This window comes from Ictalurus furcatus, chromosome 9 (assembly GCF_023375685.1).
Source record: "Ictalurus furcatus strain D&B chromosome 9, Billie_1.0, whole genome shotgun sequence".
NCBI lineage: Eukaryota > Metazoa > Chordata > Actinopteri > Siluriformes > Ictaluridae > Ictalurus > Ictalurus furcatus.
Genome location: NC_071263.1, coordinates 17,117,607 through 17,139,147, shown reverse-complemented (window position 1 = coordinate 17,139,147; position 21,541 = coordinate 17,117,607). Strand labels below are relative to the sequence as shown.

At 40.7% G+C, this 21,541-nt stretch overlaps 1 protein-coding gene across 1 annotated transcript in view; it reads right to left on the bottom strand.

The window, feature by feature from the left end:
* Positions 1-9,037: 9,037 nt before the first annotated feature.
* The window catches only part of akap6 (A kinase (PRKA) anchor protein 6), a 98,623-nt gene continuing 86,119 nt past the window's right edge, over positions 9,038-21,541 (bottom strand). Inside the window, exons 12-15 of the mRNA XM_053632861.1 lie at positions 17,719-17,934; positions 12,734-15,817; positions 11,718-11,840; positions 9,038-10,215 (exon numbers count right to left, since the gene is read on the bottom strand). Of these exons, the coding sequence (XP_053488836.1) occupies positions 10,174-10,215; positions 11,718-11,840; positions 12,734-15,817; positions 17,719-17,934 (3,465 nt within the window). The 3' untranslated portion in view covers positions 9,038-10,173. The remainder of the gene's footprint in view (positions 10,216-11,717; positions 11,841-12,733; positions 15,818-17,718; positions 17,935-21,541) is intronic.

The following is a 21,541-nucleotide window of genomic DNA, read 5'->3' as shown; positions in this document are numbered from 1 at the left end:
AAATAAAATAAAAAACTGCATCTTATACATGTTAATAATAGTCATATACACTCACCTGTCACTTTAATAGGAATACCCCTTTTCATTGCAATTATCCAATCAGCCAATCAGCCAACATGCAATTATCCAAACAGCCAATGATGTGGCAGCAGCACAATGCATAAAATCATGCAGATACAGATCAAGAACTTCAGTCAATGTTCAAACATCAGAGACTTTGACCTTGACATGGTTGTTGATGCCAGACTGCCTGGTTTGAGTATATTAGAAACTACTGATCTCCTGGGATTTTTGTTATGCACAATGGTCTCTAAAGTTTACACAATCCGTGGGGGGGGCCTCTCTCTTCAAGCAGAAGAGAGAGGTCAGACTAGCATGGCCAGAGTAGTTTGAGCTGCCAGGTAGGCTATGGTAAATCACATACTGTAACCACTCTTTACAACTGTGGTGAGCAGAAAAGCATCACAGAATGCCCAATTGGTCAACGCTTTTTCAGCTTTTTAGTTTGGTTGAATCTGTGTCCATGATAGCCACAGATTCTTGTTTTTGGCTGCCAGGAGTGGAAGCTGATGTGTTCTTCTGCTGTTGTAGCCCATCCACCTCAACGTGTGACATGTTGTGCGTTCTGAGATGCTTTTCTGCTCACCATGTTTGTAAAAATATGCTATCTGAATCTTCTCCTTAGCTTGAGCCATTCTCCTCTGACCTGGATATTTTTATTTGTTTGTGTAAACTCTAGCGATTGCTGTGCATGAAAATCTTGGGAGATCAGCAGTTTCTGAATAACTTAAACCAGCCCGCCTGGCCCCAAGAACCATTTTACAAAGTCACTGAGATCACATTTTTCCTCATTCTGATATCTGATGTGAACATTATTTGAACCTCTTGACCTGTATCTGCAAGATTTTATGCATTGCACTGTTGCCACATGATTGGCTGATTGATTAATCACATGACTGTACATGTGATCCCGTGTATGTATGACCATATAGCTCACATAGCTACCACTATTCTATACTGAGCACATTACAAGTAGATGGAATACAATAATATCGTTTTTCAAGGTTATTATAATGCCGTTTTTCTCATTAATGTAACAGGAATTGTTTCAGACCTTGCTGTTGCGATTACTGACTGTAGGTCTGTCGCTATACATAATTTGTCAGCTCTCCACTAACCCTACAGAAATGGTGGTGCACCATTCTCTGCACAGCAGTAACAGTCATGGTTGTGGCTTGGTAATGAAAGACAAATTCAGTGAAACCAGTGCTATTGTCCCTTAGAGAAAATTAACTTCATGTCATATACCCTATTATGTTTTCACACATTTGTCACATGTAGTGCAAGTGAAAAATGAAACCTCATGCCATGCATGTGGAAAAAGTACAGTATTGTGAAAGTAAATGAATCATGTGAATCATGAAAAAAAACAAAACACTTGCACTATGTGTGATAAATGAAATTTATAAGTGTTTTTTGTGCCACATTTTATATTGTTTCACACATTTCCACATATAGTGCAAGTATTTTTATTTCTTTCACATGTTAGTTTTACACATGTAGGGCATGTGGGCATTTTTCAGTTCTCACAAGCTTAATTGTGACCATCATATGCCATTTAAAGGCATAACATGGTGAAATGCTGTGCACACGTGATCACATATTACTCACATAATTACATGGGGAAAATGTATGATCACAGGTGAAATGTATGGGATTTTTACTCCGTAAGGAGTTTTACAATAAGCATTTCACACACAATGGCAGAGCCACAGGGGTGTCCAGGGTGGCACTGGACACCCCTGACATCTGATTGGCCACCCCAGATGCCACCCCAACATTTTATTCGCTACTGGCAGTTGCTGATGCTGATCGACACATCATTTCACCTCTTGTCGAAAGAAGAGGGTTTTTTCAAATCGAGGACAAGCCGAGGACGAGAGAATACAGTTGCAAAATACCGAAGAATAAAAAATCATCATATTTGAAGTAAGTTTTTAAGGTTTAGCATCAGGTTTGTTTGCTGAAAAACTTTTATGAGACGCTGTGTAAGTTAATAAAGCTCCAATAGGCTATCTGTAATGGCGATACAAGCGTGGCTCCGTTACACTACCAGTTCATCAGATTAGAAGGATCGGTTTGCAATTTAGCATAACAGTCCTTATGCTTACATCTGTGCTAGTAATAAACGCATATACCGTGCAGTGTGTAAGTAATAGTATACAGATGTTGAGTTAATGTGGAGAAGTAGGCTGTCATGTTCAGCAGGTTAACATTTAGCAGTTTGAAATTGATTCGCTAGCTCAGTTACTTCAGGTCAGAGGAGGGCTAGCAATGATCAAACTGCTAATTTAGACTGGTAGGTGATTTTAATGTACAGTCATGAAAATGAGGATTTGTAATTATAAATGTTGGTAATTGGATGATTAGATGTAACCATAGACTGTCATATTTTTGCACAGGATCAATTAAAGAATCACACACAGGCAGATCAGGTGCAAATAGCCCTGTCTGCTTGATGCCTGTATATCTAATTGCAGTGTGTGTTGTTTTTGTAAATGTGAGGGGTTTTTTTGTAAATAAACTCAGCAGTTCATGTAACAGACACATGCTATTGTGTCATATCTCCTTGGTGCTTAGGCTTTATTTTCTGAAAATATTTTGGAGGTTTAACACACAAACAGAGTGACCCAATTTTGACCTAACTCACTATGTGAGTACTGTGTGTTTGTGTGTGTGTGTGTGTGTGTGTGTGTGTTATTACTATCCACACCAGAAATTATTGGTCCCCATGAGGAAAACAGTCTATAAATCATACTAAATCATACATACTACATTTTTTAAATGTAACAATGCATTTTTGTGATGTTTAGGTGATGGATATGTTTAGGGGATGGAAAATACAGTTTGTACAGTATACAAATCATCATGGAAATTCCCCATAAAACATGGAAACCCAACATTGTGTGTGTGTGCGTGCGTGCGTGCATGTGTGTGGGTGTGGACCCCCGAAAGTACCAATGGCCACCCCCTGGCCACCCCATGTATAAAACTCTAGTTCCGCCACTGTTCACACATTAGTAGTTATGTAAGATCACACAGGATTGTCATATTAACTAGATGCAAAATCCAGACCGAGTACAGTGCACAGAAGTAGACTTTTTATATCATTTAAACTACATGGAAATTATTAATGATTCCAATTAGGGATGAGGACACACAGTACTGTTTATAAAGAAATGGAATGAAAATGTCTCACTGACTCTTAGGTCCTTGAACTGTCATCGCTTTGAATGTGATTGAGTGTTTACCTATAAAATATTCCAAAATGCAAATATGGAGTTAATGGTCATGAATCTTCCACTGTAGCACACTTGTCCTTTGACAAAGCAAAGGCTGATATCAACATACAATATATTTATGGTCATTTTTATGATATATTTACAGGTTTTTAATAGTTTTGATATAAATACATACTTTCGAAGACAGTTGAAGGAACAAGGAGCCCTTGAAAATGATGATAAATATCAGCTATCTTTCATACGACAGGCAGATTTATGATTGTCAGTTGGCATATTTAAGTTACCTTTGCACAACAGATGACTCCTTAAATATGTTTAGGCTATGAGAGAAAATGAGAGAGATAATAAGAGGCTCAATGATAAAAAACCTCCTTGTACTCTCTGCACTTGGGTACAGTTTACAGGGAGAATAATTCACTTCCTATCTCTTAAATGATAAATGCTGCCTTCGATAATGAGTTGACATGATTATATAGCAATAAAGATGTGCCAGGAGCCTCACCTGAAAGACAGTAAATGGAATACCTCTCCGTAACCATGTCTAATGAAACCACCTTAATAAACAGGCCAGAGAAACACCTCCACTTTGCTGCTATTTTCCTCAGATGGCATCAAATAGATTGCACTGGAAGGTTTAAACTGACACTGCAGGCTCTGATACAATTAGATTAACACTTTATTCTGTTTACTTCCCAGGGTATTTGCACTGGTCTGTATTGCATTTATTTGTCTGCAGCTCTTCGCTAAACTACACGAGACAGATTCAGGGGGGAGTAGCTGGCCTCCCACATGCTATAGTTGGGCTGGTGGTGTACATCCACCCCATGAGTGCGCTAGGAATCAATATTAGGCATCGCCGCTGGGAACGCATAGCCTATTGTTTGAAAACTATTGTGATAACTAAGCTGCTTTTGAAGCGTTTTCTTTGCAAATAAAACTTTGCCTTTTCATTTATTCACAGAACATGATGAATAAAAATGAAGATCTTTGATATCATCTGGACATTGTTGCAAACCTGAAAAATAGATTTACACCTTTACACCCACTGCATGATATAACAATGATTGTAGTCTATAACTAAAAAACCTAGACAACGTTTATGACATTTCTTCTCAGAAAGTGCATAATGTCCGTACGTCCTACGTCCTCTGTCCTCCGTCCCCCCCCCCCCAAGGATTATGTTCGAATCCTGCAGTAGGGCCTCCTTATGGAGACAACGACACAGCCTGCCATTCTCCCCCAAACCACATGTTGACAAGTCAGCTTAATGTGAAGCAGTATAAACTGTGATTGGGGCTGTCAGTCCTGCTGTTTGTCCAAACTCTCTCCATCTCACACTCCTCGCTCATCCTCAAAGAGAAATCTCTCCCCTGCTGACTGAACAAACTGCAGACGAGTCTCCAACCCACAGAGCTCCTATTTCTTTTCTTCTGCTTTTTTTTCTTCCTTTTTTCCTTTTCTGAGCCCCAGTTTCTCCAACTCGATGCCTATCAGTTCAAGCACCATGCTGAATGAACTCAAGGGCATATTTAGGAGGAATTCTGGGGTATGACAACCAGTTGCAAGTCATTTTGCTTATCAGAACTTGGCAGTGTTTTACTCTCACCCTCTAAAATGAGTGTCTATTATGTGATAATTCTGTCAATCATAAGGTCATCAGTATATTCACTATCTGAAATGGATAATTAAAGCTGCAACTCTGTATTACTTTTTCTTTTCTCCTTGCCTTAAATGAAAGATTGTCTTGTAATACGAATATGGTCGTTGCTTTGTTCACAGAGAAGTAAGTGCAGCTTTATAATACGACCTTGACTGCATGTATTAATTCTAATTCTGTAATTGTAATTCAAATGATGAAATATGTATTCATTATATTTTTGTGAGTGAGGTCTAATGAGCGTGTTGTCATACGCAAACAATTTTTTATAGCTTTACACAGGTTGATTTAATGAGGGAATGAAACCTGTTAAATCTGTTACAAAAACATTTCACTCTTACCTTGTTTTTTGCTAAAAAGCTATTCTGAAGGCATAATCAGCATATAAATTATTGTTTTATTCATTACTGATTGCACTGCTTAAGAAAATCATTTTCCCCTTTTGATGGTAGATGTGAATGTATGGGAGATTGAATAATTTTTACTCTTTGCATGTTAGAGTTCAATTTTATATGACTTTTCTCCTCTTTCTGATTGATTGGGCAGGTCGCTTTTAAAAAGCAAAGGGGCAAAGGCTATTAAAAGTTCATCTTTTTCTTTAAAACTGTAATGCTTTTTGAAAGATTGGTCCTCTGTGTTTGTAGGGGAACACCAAAGTTCAGGATAGATGATGAATTAACTGTTGGGAAAAATTACAGACAGTGTACCCGATGGGGGATGGGGTGGGTTGTTGGAAATCCTTCAGAATGGAAATGATTGATTGGGAGGTCCTGTGGAAAGCGACATCATGGTTTTTATTTATCCTGGATGATAAGCTCGCCATGCCCTTCCACACCACTCTGCTATTTCACATCGGTTTGTTTCTCAGCCAGCTTTGATGACATGCCTGGAATCCAATCAGCTAACCCTCAAATTACATGAACAGGCTCAACACATTCTTTAGTGTTTTAATGGGGCCAGCACCTCTGTCATTTGCTCGTCTCCCTCAATCGCTCGCTCGCTTTGCACAACACCTCATACTGCCAGTGTCTGAAGAATGTAATGATCCACCACCCAGACTTCACCTAAATTCAAATATTAATACATATTTCAGTATCATTACCTGACTGTGAGACTAGGTAAATGTAGGATTTGAGCTCAGAACAAAAGATCAGGAAGTGGATTGTATGGAGAAGTTCATGCTCATAATGATCATGCAGTCAACTACCATGTCACAATATTGAGCTTACTCACTATTTAACTACAATTTTTAATTGAAGATTGACTGATGATGATGATGATGATGATAATAATAATCATCATCATCATCATCATCATCATAAGGTATCACAATGTTGTAGGTAGCATTGCCACCTCACAGCTCCAGGATCCTGAACTCAGGTATCACTCTGTCTGAAATCAGACTCATACTGTCTGTGCAGAATTTTGTATGTTCTCCCTAGTAGATATACTGACTATGCTAAATTGCTACTAGGTATGAATGAGTGTGTCACAACCTGAGCGTACTCTTTGTGGCCAAAATTTGTGGACATCTGATCATCATACCCCTGTGGGTGTTCCACAATGTTGGAAGCACACAACTCTATAGGATGTCTTTGTATGCTGTAACATTACGATTTCCTTCACTTGAACTAAGGGTCCCGAACCTGTTCCAGCAAGACAACGCCTCAGTGCACAAAGCGAGATCCATAAAGACATGGTTTGCCAAGGTTGGAGTGAAAGAACGCGAGTAGCCTGCACAGAGCCCTGACCTCAACCACATTGAACACCTTTGGGATGAACTGGAATGCCGACTGAACCTCAGACCTCCTCACCCAAAATCCGTGTCTGACCACACTAATGCTCTTGTGGCTGCATGAGCACAAATCTCCACAACCACATTCCAAAATCCAGTGGAAAGCCTTCCCAGAAGAATGCAGGTTATTATAACAAATGGGGACTAAATCTGGAATGGGAGGTTCAACAAGCACATACGTGTGTGATGGTCAGGCGTCCACAAACTTTCGGCCATATAGTGTTTTTCTGCCTCATGTCCAGTGTTCCCAGGGTAGGTTCCACAACTACTGTGGTTTTGAGCCAACATTCTGGCCAGTACCTATGATGGACATTTATAGTACTTTAAGCAAGTTCCTTTTACATCATTCCTTTTATTAGCCCAGTGTAACTTTGATGCGTAAAAGCTGCCAGGGTCAATGTCATTCTAGTGACATGCTACATTTAATATTCTGTTTTTACATCATACCTTCCCTTGCTGACTGACACCCAGCAACACTAAAGAGACAAGTGTGGAGGGTCACTGTGAGACAACACCAGGGGGAACCAGATGGTTGAAATATAAGCTTTAAAAAATGTTTTTATTTGTCATCATATTATTTAAGACAATGCAAATATTCCCTCTAATTGTGTTTAGTGTCCGATATCAATCAAAAGTGAAATTCTCAAACTTTCTGTCACTGTCCGTTGCATTTAAAAGAACCTGATGACATTTGAATGTCAGTTTCATGTTTTTTGGGTTTTTTTTTAGCCCTCAGTGATATTCATGTGGAAAAATTCTTCCTTTTTTTTTGTCATATAATGTCATGTAATCAAGTATGATCTTTTCAACAAAGAGTATTTGACATGATTCCCCCCCCCCCATTCTATGCTTAGCAAGACTCCAAATCAACATTCTGCCTGCTCGTAATTGCAAAGGCATCACGGTTCGATACACATGACCTTTACTACCTTTAAAGTAATTTCCATTTCATACAAAATATCCTGTTAATTGTTCATTTGATGCAATGTTTTGAAGATAATGTTAGATTCAATTTCCATCCTAATTTATCAGTGCCATCAATCAATGCAAATCTTTTTTTTTTTTTTTTTAATATTAGAGTGACTTTTACTCATCCGCAATAAAATCATGTACTCCTGTTTCTACAATAAAAGAAAGCATTTGTTGTAGAAGTGAGTATTTCAGACAAGTCCATGATGGCATTTGTTTATGGTGTTTGTTCTTTATACGGACAGTGAAAGTGAGAAAATGACAGAGTATTATAAAAGTACTAAGCGTACTCTTATTATATTGTGTCTTCTTCCATCTCCTTGACACTGCCTCGAAAACATTAAACAAATCAAAACATAAAAAATAAATCAGTGCTGTGATCTATCATTATGTAGAAATGTGAGGATTTATCAGCCACCTATCATTACCGTAATGTGGCACCAATGATGGTGTAAACTGATAAGAGGCAGACAGCTCTATTACTTACCCCAAAACACTGTCGTGTTGAACGAGGGACCAAACACACACTAAACGACTTCTCTTCATTCTGTATTCATAAAATCGAATTTAAATTTGTTCATTTCTACTGTCTGATTTTGTTCTGATGCAAGCACACACTCATCATCAACAAACAGGCATCTGCTGCAGCAGCAGCTGAGGGCCGATTACAGAGGAGAGCTTATCAGGCTCGGCTCGGCAATCAGGAGAGCACTTGATTGGCAGCTAAAGAGTTGCAAAGTTGTGATGTTACTGTATATCTGTATCTCAGAGGGCCCCATCACACGGCCTGTGGAATCATCAACACTTCCTGTAAACAGCACATTAGCCATGGAAATAACCATGTGATGTTTGGAGGCACACTTCCAGGAGTGGCTTGGTATAGTCTACAGTATGTTGCTAAAGAAAAAAAGAGTGATCAAACATGGCAAGCTAGATTGCTTTAATAAAATGTTTATACATAGAGGTTCATGCACAGATCCAGCTAACACTTTTAGGTCATTTTCTCAATATTACATTCATTAGAAAGTTTTTTTCGCCTGTGATGCTTATAAACATTTGCCGTAACATTTTAATTATAGGTGCATTAAGACATTAAAACATTTTTCTACTGTTAGTGTTTGTCTAACTAAGAACGTTGTGCAGGGAACATTCTAGGAGCATAGTAAAGTCCACGATCATCCCATGTTTACAAAACATTGCTGCAGTATTGAAATTGTAGCACATAGTTATTTTGTAGTTCCAATTATGTTTTATGTTATAATGTTCTCTGTTTGCTGGGTAAGCTTATTTACATGGGTATTCCTATGGAAATTCTGTTGTTTTATTTATAACGTGCTTATTAACAATGGGAAGAAGCGCACATTTGAGACCAAAAAAGTATGTTTTTTCCGAAAAAAGTATTGCGGGGAATATTTTTGTAGTTACTGTGCAAGAAACTGTCGAGTAGTTTACTGAACGTTCTGATGTCTGACAGATGGAGTAGTGTTTCATGTTATTACTTTCGGAAGAAATGCACATTTCAGACAGTTTTCAATAAATTATGTTTATTTCTGAAGAGTTGGTATAGTCTCACCCATGCAACGTAGCACGTTAAGGCTTATAATTATCCACATCACAGAACAGAGTTGTACACTAACACGAATAATTCATATTGTCATTGTACACCAAGAATTGAACGTACAGTATACATATATACAGATGCCCATTCATTATCGTCAACCTTACTTGTAAGTAAACTATCTCACTAATTACTGAACAGGGGGGGAATAAAGCAGTGTTTTTAACAAAAGTTATAAGAAATATCAGCAAGGCACAAAAATGTAAAGTTTAAAACACTTCTTTGATTTTCTCCAAATCTCAGGGTTTAAAATAAAAAAAAAACAGAAATGATGAACAGCATCCTATCAATCTGCGGAATATCCATGCCACGCAACCACACCCACATGTTGGGTTGCATAGATAGCTCTCCTAAAGACCTATTTAGTTTAACAGTCTGTGGATCTGGGCTTTGTTTGCTAATGCATCTTATGTAGCGTAAAACTGGAGCTGCTTTTCAGACCGACTGAGCCAAATGTCATGTACTGTATATGTGGTCTAAACCTGGACCTCTACAATGTGCTGTTTCACATCTGACTCTCAAATAGCAAATGACAAATACAGATGTGCAAAGCCATGTGCAGGTATTGTGACAGTGAGAGCTACCGTGTGTGTGTGTGTGTGTTTGAGAGTGCAATAGTGTATCTCGGGGTGTTTGGTGGAAGACGATGAGGTAGCTCAGTCCAGGATGAGCGGTGAGTACAGAAGAATGGTGCCACTATGAAGTCTTTGGGGTCAATAGTCAGGAGTGAGCACTGGAGCCATATTGCAGTGCTAGGTGAAAGGTCCGTGCACCAGGATCGAGGTAAGATCCCAGCTCACAGAAAAACTATGCAGCAACAGAATCACTAAAGTCAGTGCCTAGAGGCAGGGGTAGCAGGATTTCCTGAGAGTCTCTAGAAAACAAAAAGACAATACATATTATTTGTAAATTATACATGGAGATCGAGCCAGGTTAAAAGTTTTCAGGTTAAAAGTTTGACTGTAATTTATCTTCCTATCCACTAGAGGCACTGCGAAGGGAGGAAGGGTGGGACAATTTATTCACAGATGCACTTTGTAATCCATCACAATATTTCACGTACAAGAATTCTATAATCACACCCAATTTATCTAAAACAAAGAAGCAGAATAATTTATTACAAGTCATTAGACACTGGAAACGTTCGGGATGACGCTGGCATTCTGTCATTGTTATTGTGTTATTTATAAAGATATGGTCGGAGTTCTACCTCTCGTGTTTAAAACGTGCTTCTGTTATGTTGAACAGAGGGTTGAACGCTAGGTTAGGATGGTTGATTGGTGCAGTCTGTGTAGTACTTGATTACAGTGAGAAAGCCGTGTTGTTTTATCCATCAGTTGTATAATATATGAGTGGCTTCCTTGTTGCAGTGGATTCTTTTTCTTCAAAACAAATCATTGCAGGCCTTGGCATTCTGGCTTGGTGACAGAAAGGAGAAGACCTACTGGACACATTACTCTCGTCAGCCTTCAGAGAGTCCTGTTTTTCATTTGCCCTCTCCTAATTTTCACACAATTCACTTGTATCTCTGCCATTTTAGGCTGTTCAGCTTGTTACAGGAATCTAGCCAGTGATTTGATCATTGAGGAAAAAGCATTTTACACTGATTGTCAGAGTCAATACTCAGGGTGGTGTTTTTGTTTTATCTCTTCAACTGAAAGGTTTTTTCCCCCCGATGATCATCTGGAAGTGCCTGCATCCTTGGACAAAAATGTCATTTAAAAGCATTTGATGTGAAATCGAAGAGTGATGGATGTATCTTAATTGAAGCTTGCTTTTATCCTAATAAATACATGCTTCATTGTTTTACATATTATTCTGTACGTTTTATACGCGTGCAAGAAATCAAATCAACATGCAAGAATCGACGTCTCACATATCCCATGCTTGGGTTGGGAAAATCTCCCAATTTCTAAGGTTTCAAGGTTGCAAGTATGTGGTATACAGATGTAATGACTGATTTTCAGACACAATTTCCTAGTAAGGTTATCATCATATATAAAGTATAGTGGCCTATAATTTCAACCATAATGTGGCCCAGAGTCAGACAATGCATTTGCGTCAGCAGCATCAGAATAAGCCTGTGAGGTCGGTGCAGAGAGCATTCACAAAGACGCAGGGTGAGGAGAAAAACACATTCTCATTGCAAATTCGCTTTTTGGAAAACCACACTAATGACAAATAGGAAGGTGCTTAGTTGCAGTATGGAATGATGTGGAAAATGGGGTGCTTACAATGCGCCACAAGATGTTGAAAAGACCCATCAGCTATTTTTCAGTGATATGACAGAAGAGGCCTGGGGGAGAGGCTGTGCGTCTGTGTGTGTGTGTGTGTGTGTGTGTGTTTGTCTGCTGATGCATGACCTATAGTACGAACCTTGGCCTGGGGTCTGCTGCTCGCTCCACTCCTTACTGCCGATGAGCTGTCTGAACGGCGCGCACTGAGCAAAACCCTGCGGTCTGTCTCCACCGGTCCAGCACCACACTCTGACCTTGCCAACTGAGGAAATGACGGAGACGTAGAGATGATGACATCACAATGATGATGGAGACAATGGCTTATGTTTCAGTGCTTCTAGTTTTTATTTCTTTTGGAAAAAGGTGGCATTTGGACTGCACATATTTTGCACATAAATGTCACTCAAATTACATTATGCTTGTCACATTTTCACATCAGTCATAGTTTACATTGTCATAACAACATGACTGCGTCACTGGTCAAATAATCCAACACCGTTTGGTTGGTCTATAACTTAAATTTGGTGAGAGAAAGAGGAACTCCAATGACAGCATGATTAATTGTACACAGGAAAGCCAAATATGATGAGAAATAAACAGTAAGACTCTCTACTTCACTGACCAAGACTTGGCTTAAATAGTCAGACTTTACTAAATGTTAAATAAGCATTTCAGATCGTTGCCTCATGCAAGCTTAGAGCATTCACATTCATGTTTTTGTTATCAATGATTAGCTTGAAAAGTAAGCACTTAATTCACCTAATATAAGGTCAAACAACAGATATGCAGTGAGAGCTGGAACAGAGCAATGGGGAAGTTTGCATATGAAATAGAAAACTACTTAAAAAGAACACAAATACATGCTAATTCAGTCATGAAATTAAGTAATGATTCCCGCTGTAGTCTTGCTTATGAATCATAATATAATCTGACTGATTATGATTATTCTGTTCTGTAGACCTTAAAATTTTAAATCTACGCCTGCAAATCCGTATTCCATTAGTGCTTCAGGGGGAAGGAGGAGGGGAAAAGGGGGTGGAGAAGGGGGGACGGAGAGAACAAAAATCCTTCTTGAATATTTAGTGAATGAGCTGGGTGAAATGCACCCAGCTCTCATTACAAGCAAATAAAGCCTGGTGTAAGGTGTAAACGTACCTGTTTATGAGCTGGCTTGGCTTCCTGAGGAGAGCTGCGCCCTTTTTTGACATTCTTCTGTTTCATCCACTGTGAAGCATCACCTCTTTCATCCCTATCACTTTTTCTTATCGGGGGACAGTTAATTTTAGGATTAATATAGAGTCCGCGTTCCTCTTTTAAAGGATTTGTACTGGAGCAAGAGACTCTTATCTTAGTCATTACAGGGGAAATATTGGATTCAAGCATTTTAGTATCTGCAAAACATTCAACAGTGTCTATCACGGTTTCACTTGGTAAAGGATTAAGATAAGGAGCCTCATTATGGCACTGTGGCTGGGTTCCAGCTATACTTCCTGGAGAAATACCGTGTGCTTTTTGGTATTCATTACTGGACGGTGGCGGTGCTTGGCTCAGGGGACAGAAGGGGTCTATTAGTTTGGTGCTGCGTCTCATGGGCCTTTTGCTAATAGACATGCTATAGCAGAGCGGAGGGCCTAAATAGACCTCTTCTGTGCAGGCCGCAAATAGAGGCTCTTCATCATGGATTTCTGGAGTTCTGGAGAGGACTGGGGTGCTACTCTTTTCCTCTGAGCAGGTAGTGACCTCCCCACAATCACTGTCATGAGAGGAAAGCGATAAGTATGAGTAGAAATCACCCTTGCGGAGATGGATTGGGCGATGGGAATGATCCAGGACTTTCTCTTTAATCTGGGAAGTTGAGGCGGTACTAGTGGATTCTTCAGGTTGCTCTGCTTGGACATCTTTAGTTTTTCGTGCCACTGATGTCATGTCGATAATCTCCATCACAAAGCTGTGGACATCCTCCCTTTTTTCCTCTTCAGAAGGAAATGACTGGTGGCTACAACAGTCTGATGAGCTCTCTCTGTGATTTTCATGGACGTGGTTCCGGAAGGAAGCTGACTGGTCCTGGGAGCTCATGTGAACTGTTCCCAACATGCTGTGGTGAGACGTGGAACACTCCTCTACTGGTGACAAAGAAGGTTGTGGATGATGGGAACTGTGGCACGGTAGTTCTCCCTTCAGCTGACCTTCCAGAGATGATTCTCGGGACTGCAAGTTTATCTGCCCACATGAGGACTGGGAGGTGGCGGCAACCATACTCATTACGTCTCCCTTTAAATCATCCATGGTGTAGCAATCCTTAAAAGATTCTCCTTTCTTAGTAAAAAGACTCCCTTCCTCTCTGAGGAGATCATCCTCGTCCTTCCCTTTGATGTGGGAGCTATCCACATTGCCATTCTCCATGTCATCAACAAAACTGCTGATGTAATTTCTGGTAGCATCCGTCCGGGTGGTGTCCACCTCCTGTTTCTTGACGCTATCATTTTTAGTATTGGAGTTTGCCTCCAAGAGCTTTAGAGCTGCCCGATTCAATAAATGCCGATCGCTGACGGCCCTCACAGGTGACAGAATCTCTCTAGACAGAGTGCCACACTGCAACTCATCACCAAGATCTGCCTCATTCCTTTCCCTGTTTTGGGCTCTAGGTTTGACCCAGCTCTGAAACTCGCCCTTCATGTAGTCCAGTCCCAGTGCAAATGTGCCTTCTATGTACTCCTCTTCAGAAGTAATACTGGAGTCTTCATCATCTTTGATGCCCAGCTCTTCCTCAGTAAGAGTCAGAGTAGAACTGGAAAGCAGGTCACTGTCATCCTCATCATCAGTGCAGGCTGAGGTACAAGACACATTCACCACCATGCTGACACTGGCATCTGTCTCGTCTGTCGGCTGTTGGCTGCGGCTATGCTTCCGGAAAGATGCATTGGAATTGGCAGCCAAGCAGCGGTTTTTCTGCACAGCCAGATCCTCAGATGTTACTGATGAGTCCTCAATGCTACTCAGCTCTGTGAGGGAAGCTGCCAAACTCTCATTGATGGAGGAATGGGCACCCCCTGAATGTGGTCCCCGCCCAAGAAAATGCAGAGAGCTGCTTGGAAGGGTAATATCAGAAATGCTGCGGGTGATCTTCTGGGCAAGAGGAGTCTGGATGTTTTCAAGTCGTTTCAGCAGCTCCAGAGTTCTCCTGCTCAGCTCCCCAGTGCTCTCTGTGGTCAGGCCCAAGTCCCTCAGGCTGCACTGACTGCCTGCTTCTCCTGAACTCTTACAGGGAGCGAGCCAGCTCTCCAGGGACATGCTACGTGTGAGGGTCTCTTTGGCTGATGGAAATAATTCACCCACTGCATAGAGGGAATCTAGGGAAGACCCCTGAGATAACCGAGTGGACTCTCGTCGGACCTTCCCCTCATCATCATACCCAAGACTGAAAGCTCCGGTTTCATGGCCCTCATCCACAGATTCAGGACTGAGACAGTGCCCATTAATAAAAATCTCCACTGGTTCATTTTTGTGCTTCCTCCTGCCCTCTTCAGATTCCTCTCTTTTTTTCTTTCCCATGAAATATTGCTGGTCCTTTGTCTCCTTTGCCATACTTTCTCCAAGCTCGGCACACTTGTTAGCACGTTCCAGTATCTTATCTATGTCTTCATCTAAGACTCTGTCTATACAAGGTGAGTCTGAATGGATCGAGGGATTAAGAGTAACTTGAACCTTTGGATCATCACTCTGATAAAGCAGACAGATCTCAGAATTGGCTGTTGTTTCAGTGTCGCCCTCACTGACTATTCCACTCTCACTTTCTGATCTCCTGGCTGAATCTGTCAGCAACGCCTGTTTCCCACTCACAAGACCTGCTATGATGTCAGGTAGCGACTCCACTGAGGAGAAAGAAGAGTCCTTGCTCAAGCTCTTTAGCAGTGGCTGCTTCTCCTTGGGTTTAGTTATATTTGAAGACATCTTTAGATTGTACTGCGGTTGTTGATATAGTTCGATACTATGTAAACTGAACACCTGATAAACACGGGAAGTTGGGGCGTTTAACTGAAGGGCATTCAGGCTCATTCTGCTCTGTGAAGGGCAGGCTCCCCCTAAATGTTCCTCCTGGGGCTTTTCTGAATGGTTTTGCTCATCACTTTCTTGTGACTCCATATTAACTATGGTCATATCCATCTCATCCCATTCCCAAGAGTCCTCAGATGAGCCACGGAGATCCATAAGTGATGGTTCAATCAGGTTCCCTGGAACCTGTGTAGGGACAAAGAGCACTGGTATAAAATATAAAAAGGGGGGAATATTTAATTTAACTGGATAAATATATGCCATACACAAATATATGATCTTCATGAGCTAGTAATCAAATTTTAATGAGATCAAAAGCACCACTAAGCTGTGAAACATTTCTGCTGTTTAAAAATTCTGCTTAGACCCATGAATTCTACACGGGATACAATTAAACAGATTGCTTGGGTCCTTATTAATGAGAGAGGTCTATTTATATTATCCTTTTATCTCATTAATCTAATAAACTGGCAAATCTAACACTTGCTTTGTATGTCATACACTGCATATAATGAATTTTTATTAGATTTATGTTTATTCTCTTCTTGCTGATAAGGGAAATACTTATGATGAAGCTTGGATTGCTAATTCATGATAAAAACCTTCAACAGTGAGAACAATCAATCAGTATAATCAAATAGAAAATCATTCATTTTAGCCACCTCAGCTTGCATTGTACTACGATTGCACCAAAAGCAGTTTAAAACTATATTCCAGCAATAACCTTCCTTCGCTGTTAACAGCAAAGTGTGCTCGGGCAATGTCATAAGTACTTAGTGAACAGGGCATAAAGAAGATAAAGAAGAGGTGTTCCTTTTCATTTCTGAATGGGAAACAGTGAAATTTCAAATTACCACCTCGTCTGTTGACCTTCATATAGAAAATGGTGTTCTAAAACATAACTCTTAAATAAAAAGTGACGAAACTGAAAAAGTTTTTCAATCCTCGAACATGGAGAACAAAGTTTGCGTTTTAAATCGTTCAACAGAAGGCCATTTTTATCATTGCACACAGAGCACTGTATTAACAAAAACAGACCTTCCCTGTTATTTTTCTTCCCTGTTCAAAACACTTTCCAAAGTGAAATTGCTCTTCAGTCCTGCAAGGTCAGAGCTGGAGAGGACGGAGTCGTTTGTCTTGCTTGTGTAAATGAGAGCGGATAACTGAGTGGACATCCACAAACAGGTCCCTGGAATTCTCTGTGTGTTGCGCACAGACTCCACAGAGGCCTGCTGCTGCCACACAGGAATGCATAGTATCTGCATAACAAAAGCCTAAATCTAACACTCACATTTAAAGCACTGCCATGAAGTTACTATAAGTCAGCAGTTGGGAGTTTGGTTTTGGGGATCGGCAGAGTGTTGGGTAAGGGGTGCTGTTTATTTTGCAGTAAACCTAATTTGATTCAGGAGGAAGGGTGAAGAAAACAGCTGCATGTTCTCAAACTACACACAGGTCCTGGTTGTAAGTTGGCACATTATACGGCGTTGCTCACTTAGTGCATTAAGATCAAGTCAATTATTCCTCTGTAATATAATGTGAGTCTTTCCTTCATTTTATATAATTGAATGATAATATGTGGTTACATTTCCTACCTTATACATCACCATTATTGCGCCATTATAGCTGTGCTGCTCTATATTACTGCTACAATATTTCTAGCTGAGAAAAAAAAAAACACTTAGGCTCTGTGGGGTACTGAGTTGAGTAAGAAATAAATTGACCCTTATAGAGCCAGTTTAAGAGCTGGGTAAAACACATACTGAGAAAATGAATAGCTATAAGTGTAATAAGATTTACTGAATGTGCTATAGATGGTAGTGTTGTTAGCTTTGTGCTGTTATGTGGTTATTTATACACTGAATTCACACATCATTGACTACGTCTGTTAGACATGTGCAAGAGGGGATTTGCAGCCGAAATGTTTATGTTAGCTAGTATATATTCATGTTGATGTAGTTTGTCTTGTTCACTGGTGTGTCTCTGCAGATCCCTCTTTGCACATGATGTCTGTCATGAACACAGTCATACCGCACTGGCAGCTATTTACCGGAGCAAATGTAGCTGTTGTTTATGTCTAATCTGACCTGGTCTCGGCCCAGAGTGCGCTTGAGGTGACTCTGCCACTGGAGCAGCTGCATGATTATGGCCTCCCAGCGCCTCTCGAGGTTCACCTGTAGCAGCTGTAGAGATTGACGATTGGCCTCAGAGCTTTGCTCCTCTGGCCCTTCCAGGAGCCTCTGGCACAGACGCAGTACTGAGGCCAACCCCTTCCTCCGACCTCGCACTTCCATACATAAAGCCTAGAAAGAGAAAGAGCTTATTCTGACCATTTCAGACATTTTTTTGAACCTCTGAATATTTATTCTAAATATATATTAATCTGTAATATAACCTGAATTGCTACTGAAGCATTGCTATTGATCTGTAATCTGAGAGAATGAGGGGGATAAAAGAAATAGAAAGGTAAGAAGAGGGAGAGGGAGAGAGAGAGAGAGAGAGAGAGAGAGAGAGAGAGAAACAGTAAATGAGAGAGAGAGGGAGAATTGAGCCCTGTACTGATGAGGTCTCCAGAACAATCCAGGCTGTCAGCAGCATGTAAATCACACAGTCCCCTCCACCCTCTCCCCCATAAACAGCACTGAGTTTGATAGTTACAGGCCAAAGCCCCGGTGCTGTGCTCCAGAGCCCAGCTATAACAATAATGGAATGAAATCGCCATAACATACACATTCCCCCAAACAAGAGCACGCTGCAGAGGTCATTCGGTGTATGTGGTGAAAGGGGTTCAGAATGTTGATGGCCTTGTGCCTGTACCGAGGCTCTCTGTAAATATGCAACGTGGTCCGCGTGAATTGACAAGCTCTGCTCCATGTGCAGTATAGGACAAAAACATTCCCGGAACAATTTATGTAAATCCACCCTGCTCTGCAAGGCACTGCCTGTCTCGTTCTTTACATTTTTCAATAAATATTAAACACCATTACATTTAAATTGGATTTTGTTTCTTCAGCAGTTTCGGCCTCTGTTTTAGCATATATTTACAGCTCCACACATCTTTTAAGCAGGTAATGAGACTGCAAAATGCAATGGCAGAGGAGAGAAGGAGGGTGAGGGAGGTCAGCGCATAGAGTGATAGAGTTATCCTGTGCAGTGGGAGTTGAAACAGTTGCGCTTAGCAAACTCACAGACGTTCGAAGCTGATACACAAACAAACATGCACATGGAAAATAAGACAAGCCAGGCATGTCGTTTGTAGAGTCTGCAAAAGTGTGCTCTCAAAGTAACTTGCAAACATTTATGTCAGCCTGGCTGGATTCTGTTTATCCTTTTACACAAACAGTTCGTGTTAGTGCTGCGGATGGTCAACATCATTCTTTTTACAAGCACCGTTCTGTTCCCTCACTGCCTCTACTCTTCATGCAGTGTTTCTCCGCACGGCAAACAATCTAGATGGCCATTTTTCAATCAATACCACAAGTCCACTCATACAGATTAAATTGCACAAACCTGGGGCTATATCTTAACACATCGAGCAGCATACGGAGGTATTAGACTTCCAGACGCCCCGGAAATCTGATGCTTCATTGTTTCTGCATTGCTGGGCTTCATAAATTTGATTTCTTCCCCTCCAATGTGTCTTGCCTTATTGACAAAGGGGGCAGGCGGACTATGGTGTGCCAATATTTGCTAAAAAGCTTTTCCAAATACATGGAGCGGTAAAGTGGTCTGCTTTTCCCTGCAGTATGTGAATGTGAACCTACACAATGACTCCATTTCAGACCTACAGGCTGAGTGCTATAGCTGAGAAGCTGGCCGCTGGCCAATACGCTCTGTTGTCCCAGCCTGATATCAAAAGGCGGTGAAAGAAAGAGAGAGAGAGAGAGAGAGAGAAAGAAAGAGAGCGAAACAAACACAGATGCCAAACAAGGGAACCATCTTTCAGTTGACCATTCTCTGTGAAGGAAGTGAAATGAGGAAGCTCACATGAGGCCTATCTATCAGGTGCTTTTTAATAAAGGTATCATCAGATCAGCTGCCGCCAAGTACGCACCAGCGCTAAGCCAATCTTCACAATGCTTTAGATGACTATTCTTTCTCATCTGCCTGATCTGGCATTACTATCGCTTTGCTAAATCCATCTTACCTACTGTATTAATCTACAGGTTTCTCACTATCAGAGCTGGTAATCAAAGCCGAGGCACACGGCGGTGGTGTAATGCAGCTGAACCACACAGATCCTCCAGGAGTGTTTCAAACTCGATCGTGATATCCTGCACCAAATGAGAATTCCCACACTCCCATTAATGCTTTCTCTTCACCCTCGATTTGTCTCTCCCTCCACATTCATTCTGTTCCATAATATGAAATATACAATTTCCATGCACAGAAAGACACTTACAAGTCAGAAGGGCTTGGAATTATCCACACACTAAGGCTAATGCTTTTTTGTGAGGATTAAAATGGAAGATGAGGAGAAAAGAGCCACTTGCTGTTTGTGTGTTTGTTCCTCTCTGTTAGGAGAACGAGTGCACACTCCATCTCGCTCTTTTTTCCACGTCTGCAATTTGAACATTTTCAATTAATCTAGCCAAGATGGAGAAGCAGAGCCGAAACCCCCTCCAGTTAAGGCAAGGACACAGGCATCTCACACTGACAGTGACCCAGTGGATATTCAATCAATTACCATTAATTAGAAATCTCTGATTAATTCTATTTGTTGATTAAGTCAATTAAAACCACAAGCACTTGTTATCGCAAATGAGCGTAATGAATTCATGTCGACGATTTGTTCCCAGACACAGATTCCCCGAGCTCACGCTGCTTGCAGTTTCATCTGTTTGACACAGAAAGTGTACCAGATTCCTCTTGCAGGCTTCAAACGACTGCTTCTGCAGCGTAAACAAAATCAACATACTATCGTGGCCCAGTAAAGGGGGATTCAAACACCGACACCTTTCATGAGGCTGAGGGACTGAGGAACAATATTGGCTCTTTATCAATCCTAGGATTCAAACTAACAGCCTTCTGCTCACTAGGACAGTAGCAAGCAGGCCACCACAAATCAGTCTGCATTTAAACCGTATTCATTACCCTGACAAAGTTCCTCTTCCACAATATCTATATTTAACGCTGGGTGCATTTTTCTAATTACTTTCCCTTTTCTTGTCTAAGAAAACTGACATATTTTCAAGATGAAACTAATGCCTTATGAACAGTGGCCCACCCCTCTGTAATGTGATAAAGCAAACAAATGGCAGAAAAGTGATAATAATACCATCAATAAGGACATTTTCTCATTAGTGTCGGTAAATGAAAGCAAGCAAGCTGGACGTAGAATGAAAAATAAGAGTGGGTGTGTGGCCAGTCGATTGTGTGGGTAATGAACAGGCCTCTCTGGGCTGTCACCTGTCTGCTCCCCATTACCTGCTGATAAGACACTAACGCTGTGCTTGACACTCCCCCATTCGCTAACACCCCTCCCCCACCCCCACCCCCCTTAGCACCTTAATGCATTTAGTACTTGCCAACGAACAGGAGTTCTTTATTCCTAATCATGGAGAAGGTATTGATATTATATCTGCACTGTCACATTTCATTAGCCAGACAGAGGCCCCCAGGATGAGGCCTAGAGCCGTGGCTGCACTCTTCTGATCAGGAGCGATGAGAGAGGAAGAGATCGAATCAGACTGATGATACAACAGAGATTAAACTTTAGATTTAGTATGAATTCCACCTAGAGTTACTTAGAGAGCTATTTAAATGGTCTATGTGAACTGAATAATTAATAAGGAATAAAATGATTAGAGAAATAAATAAATAAATTAGCATTTGTTTCATTGTGATAAATATTACAGGGCTAAAGCTTACAGTACGTTTATTTGTTGCCAAAATGTGTAAATTTTAAAA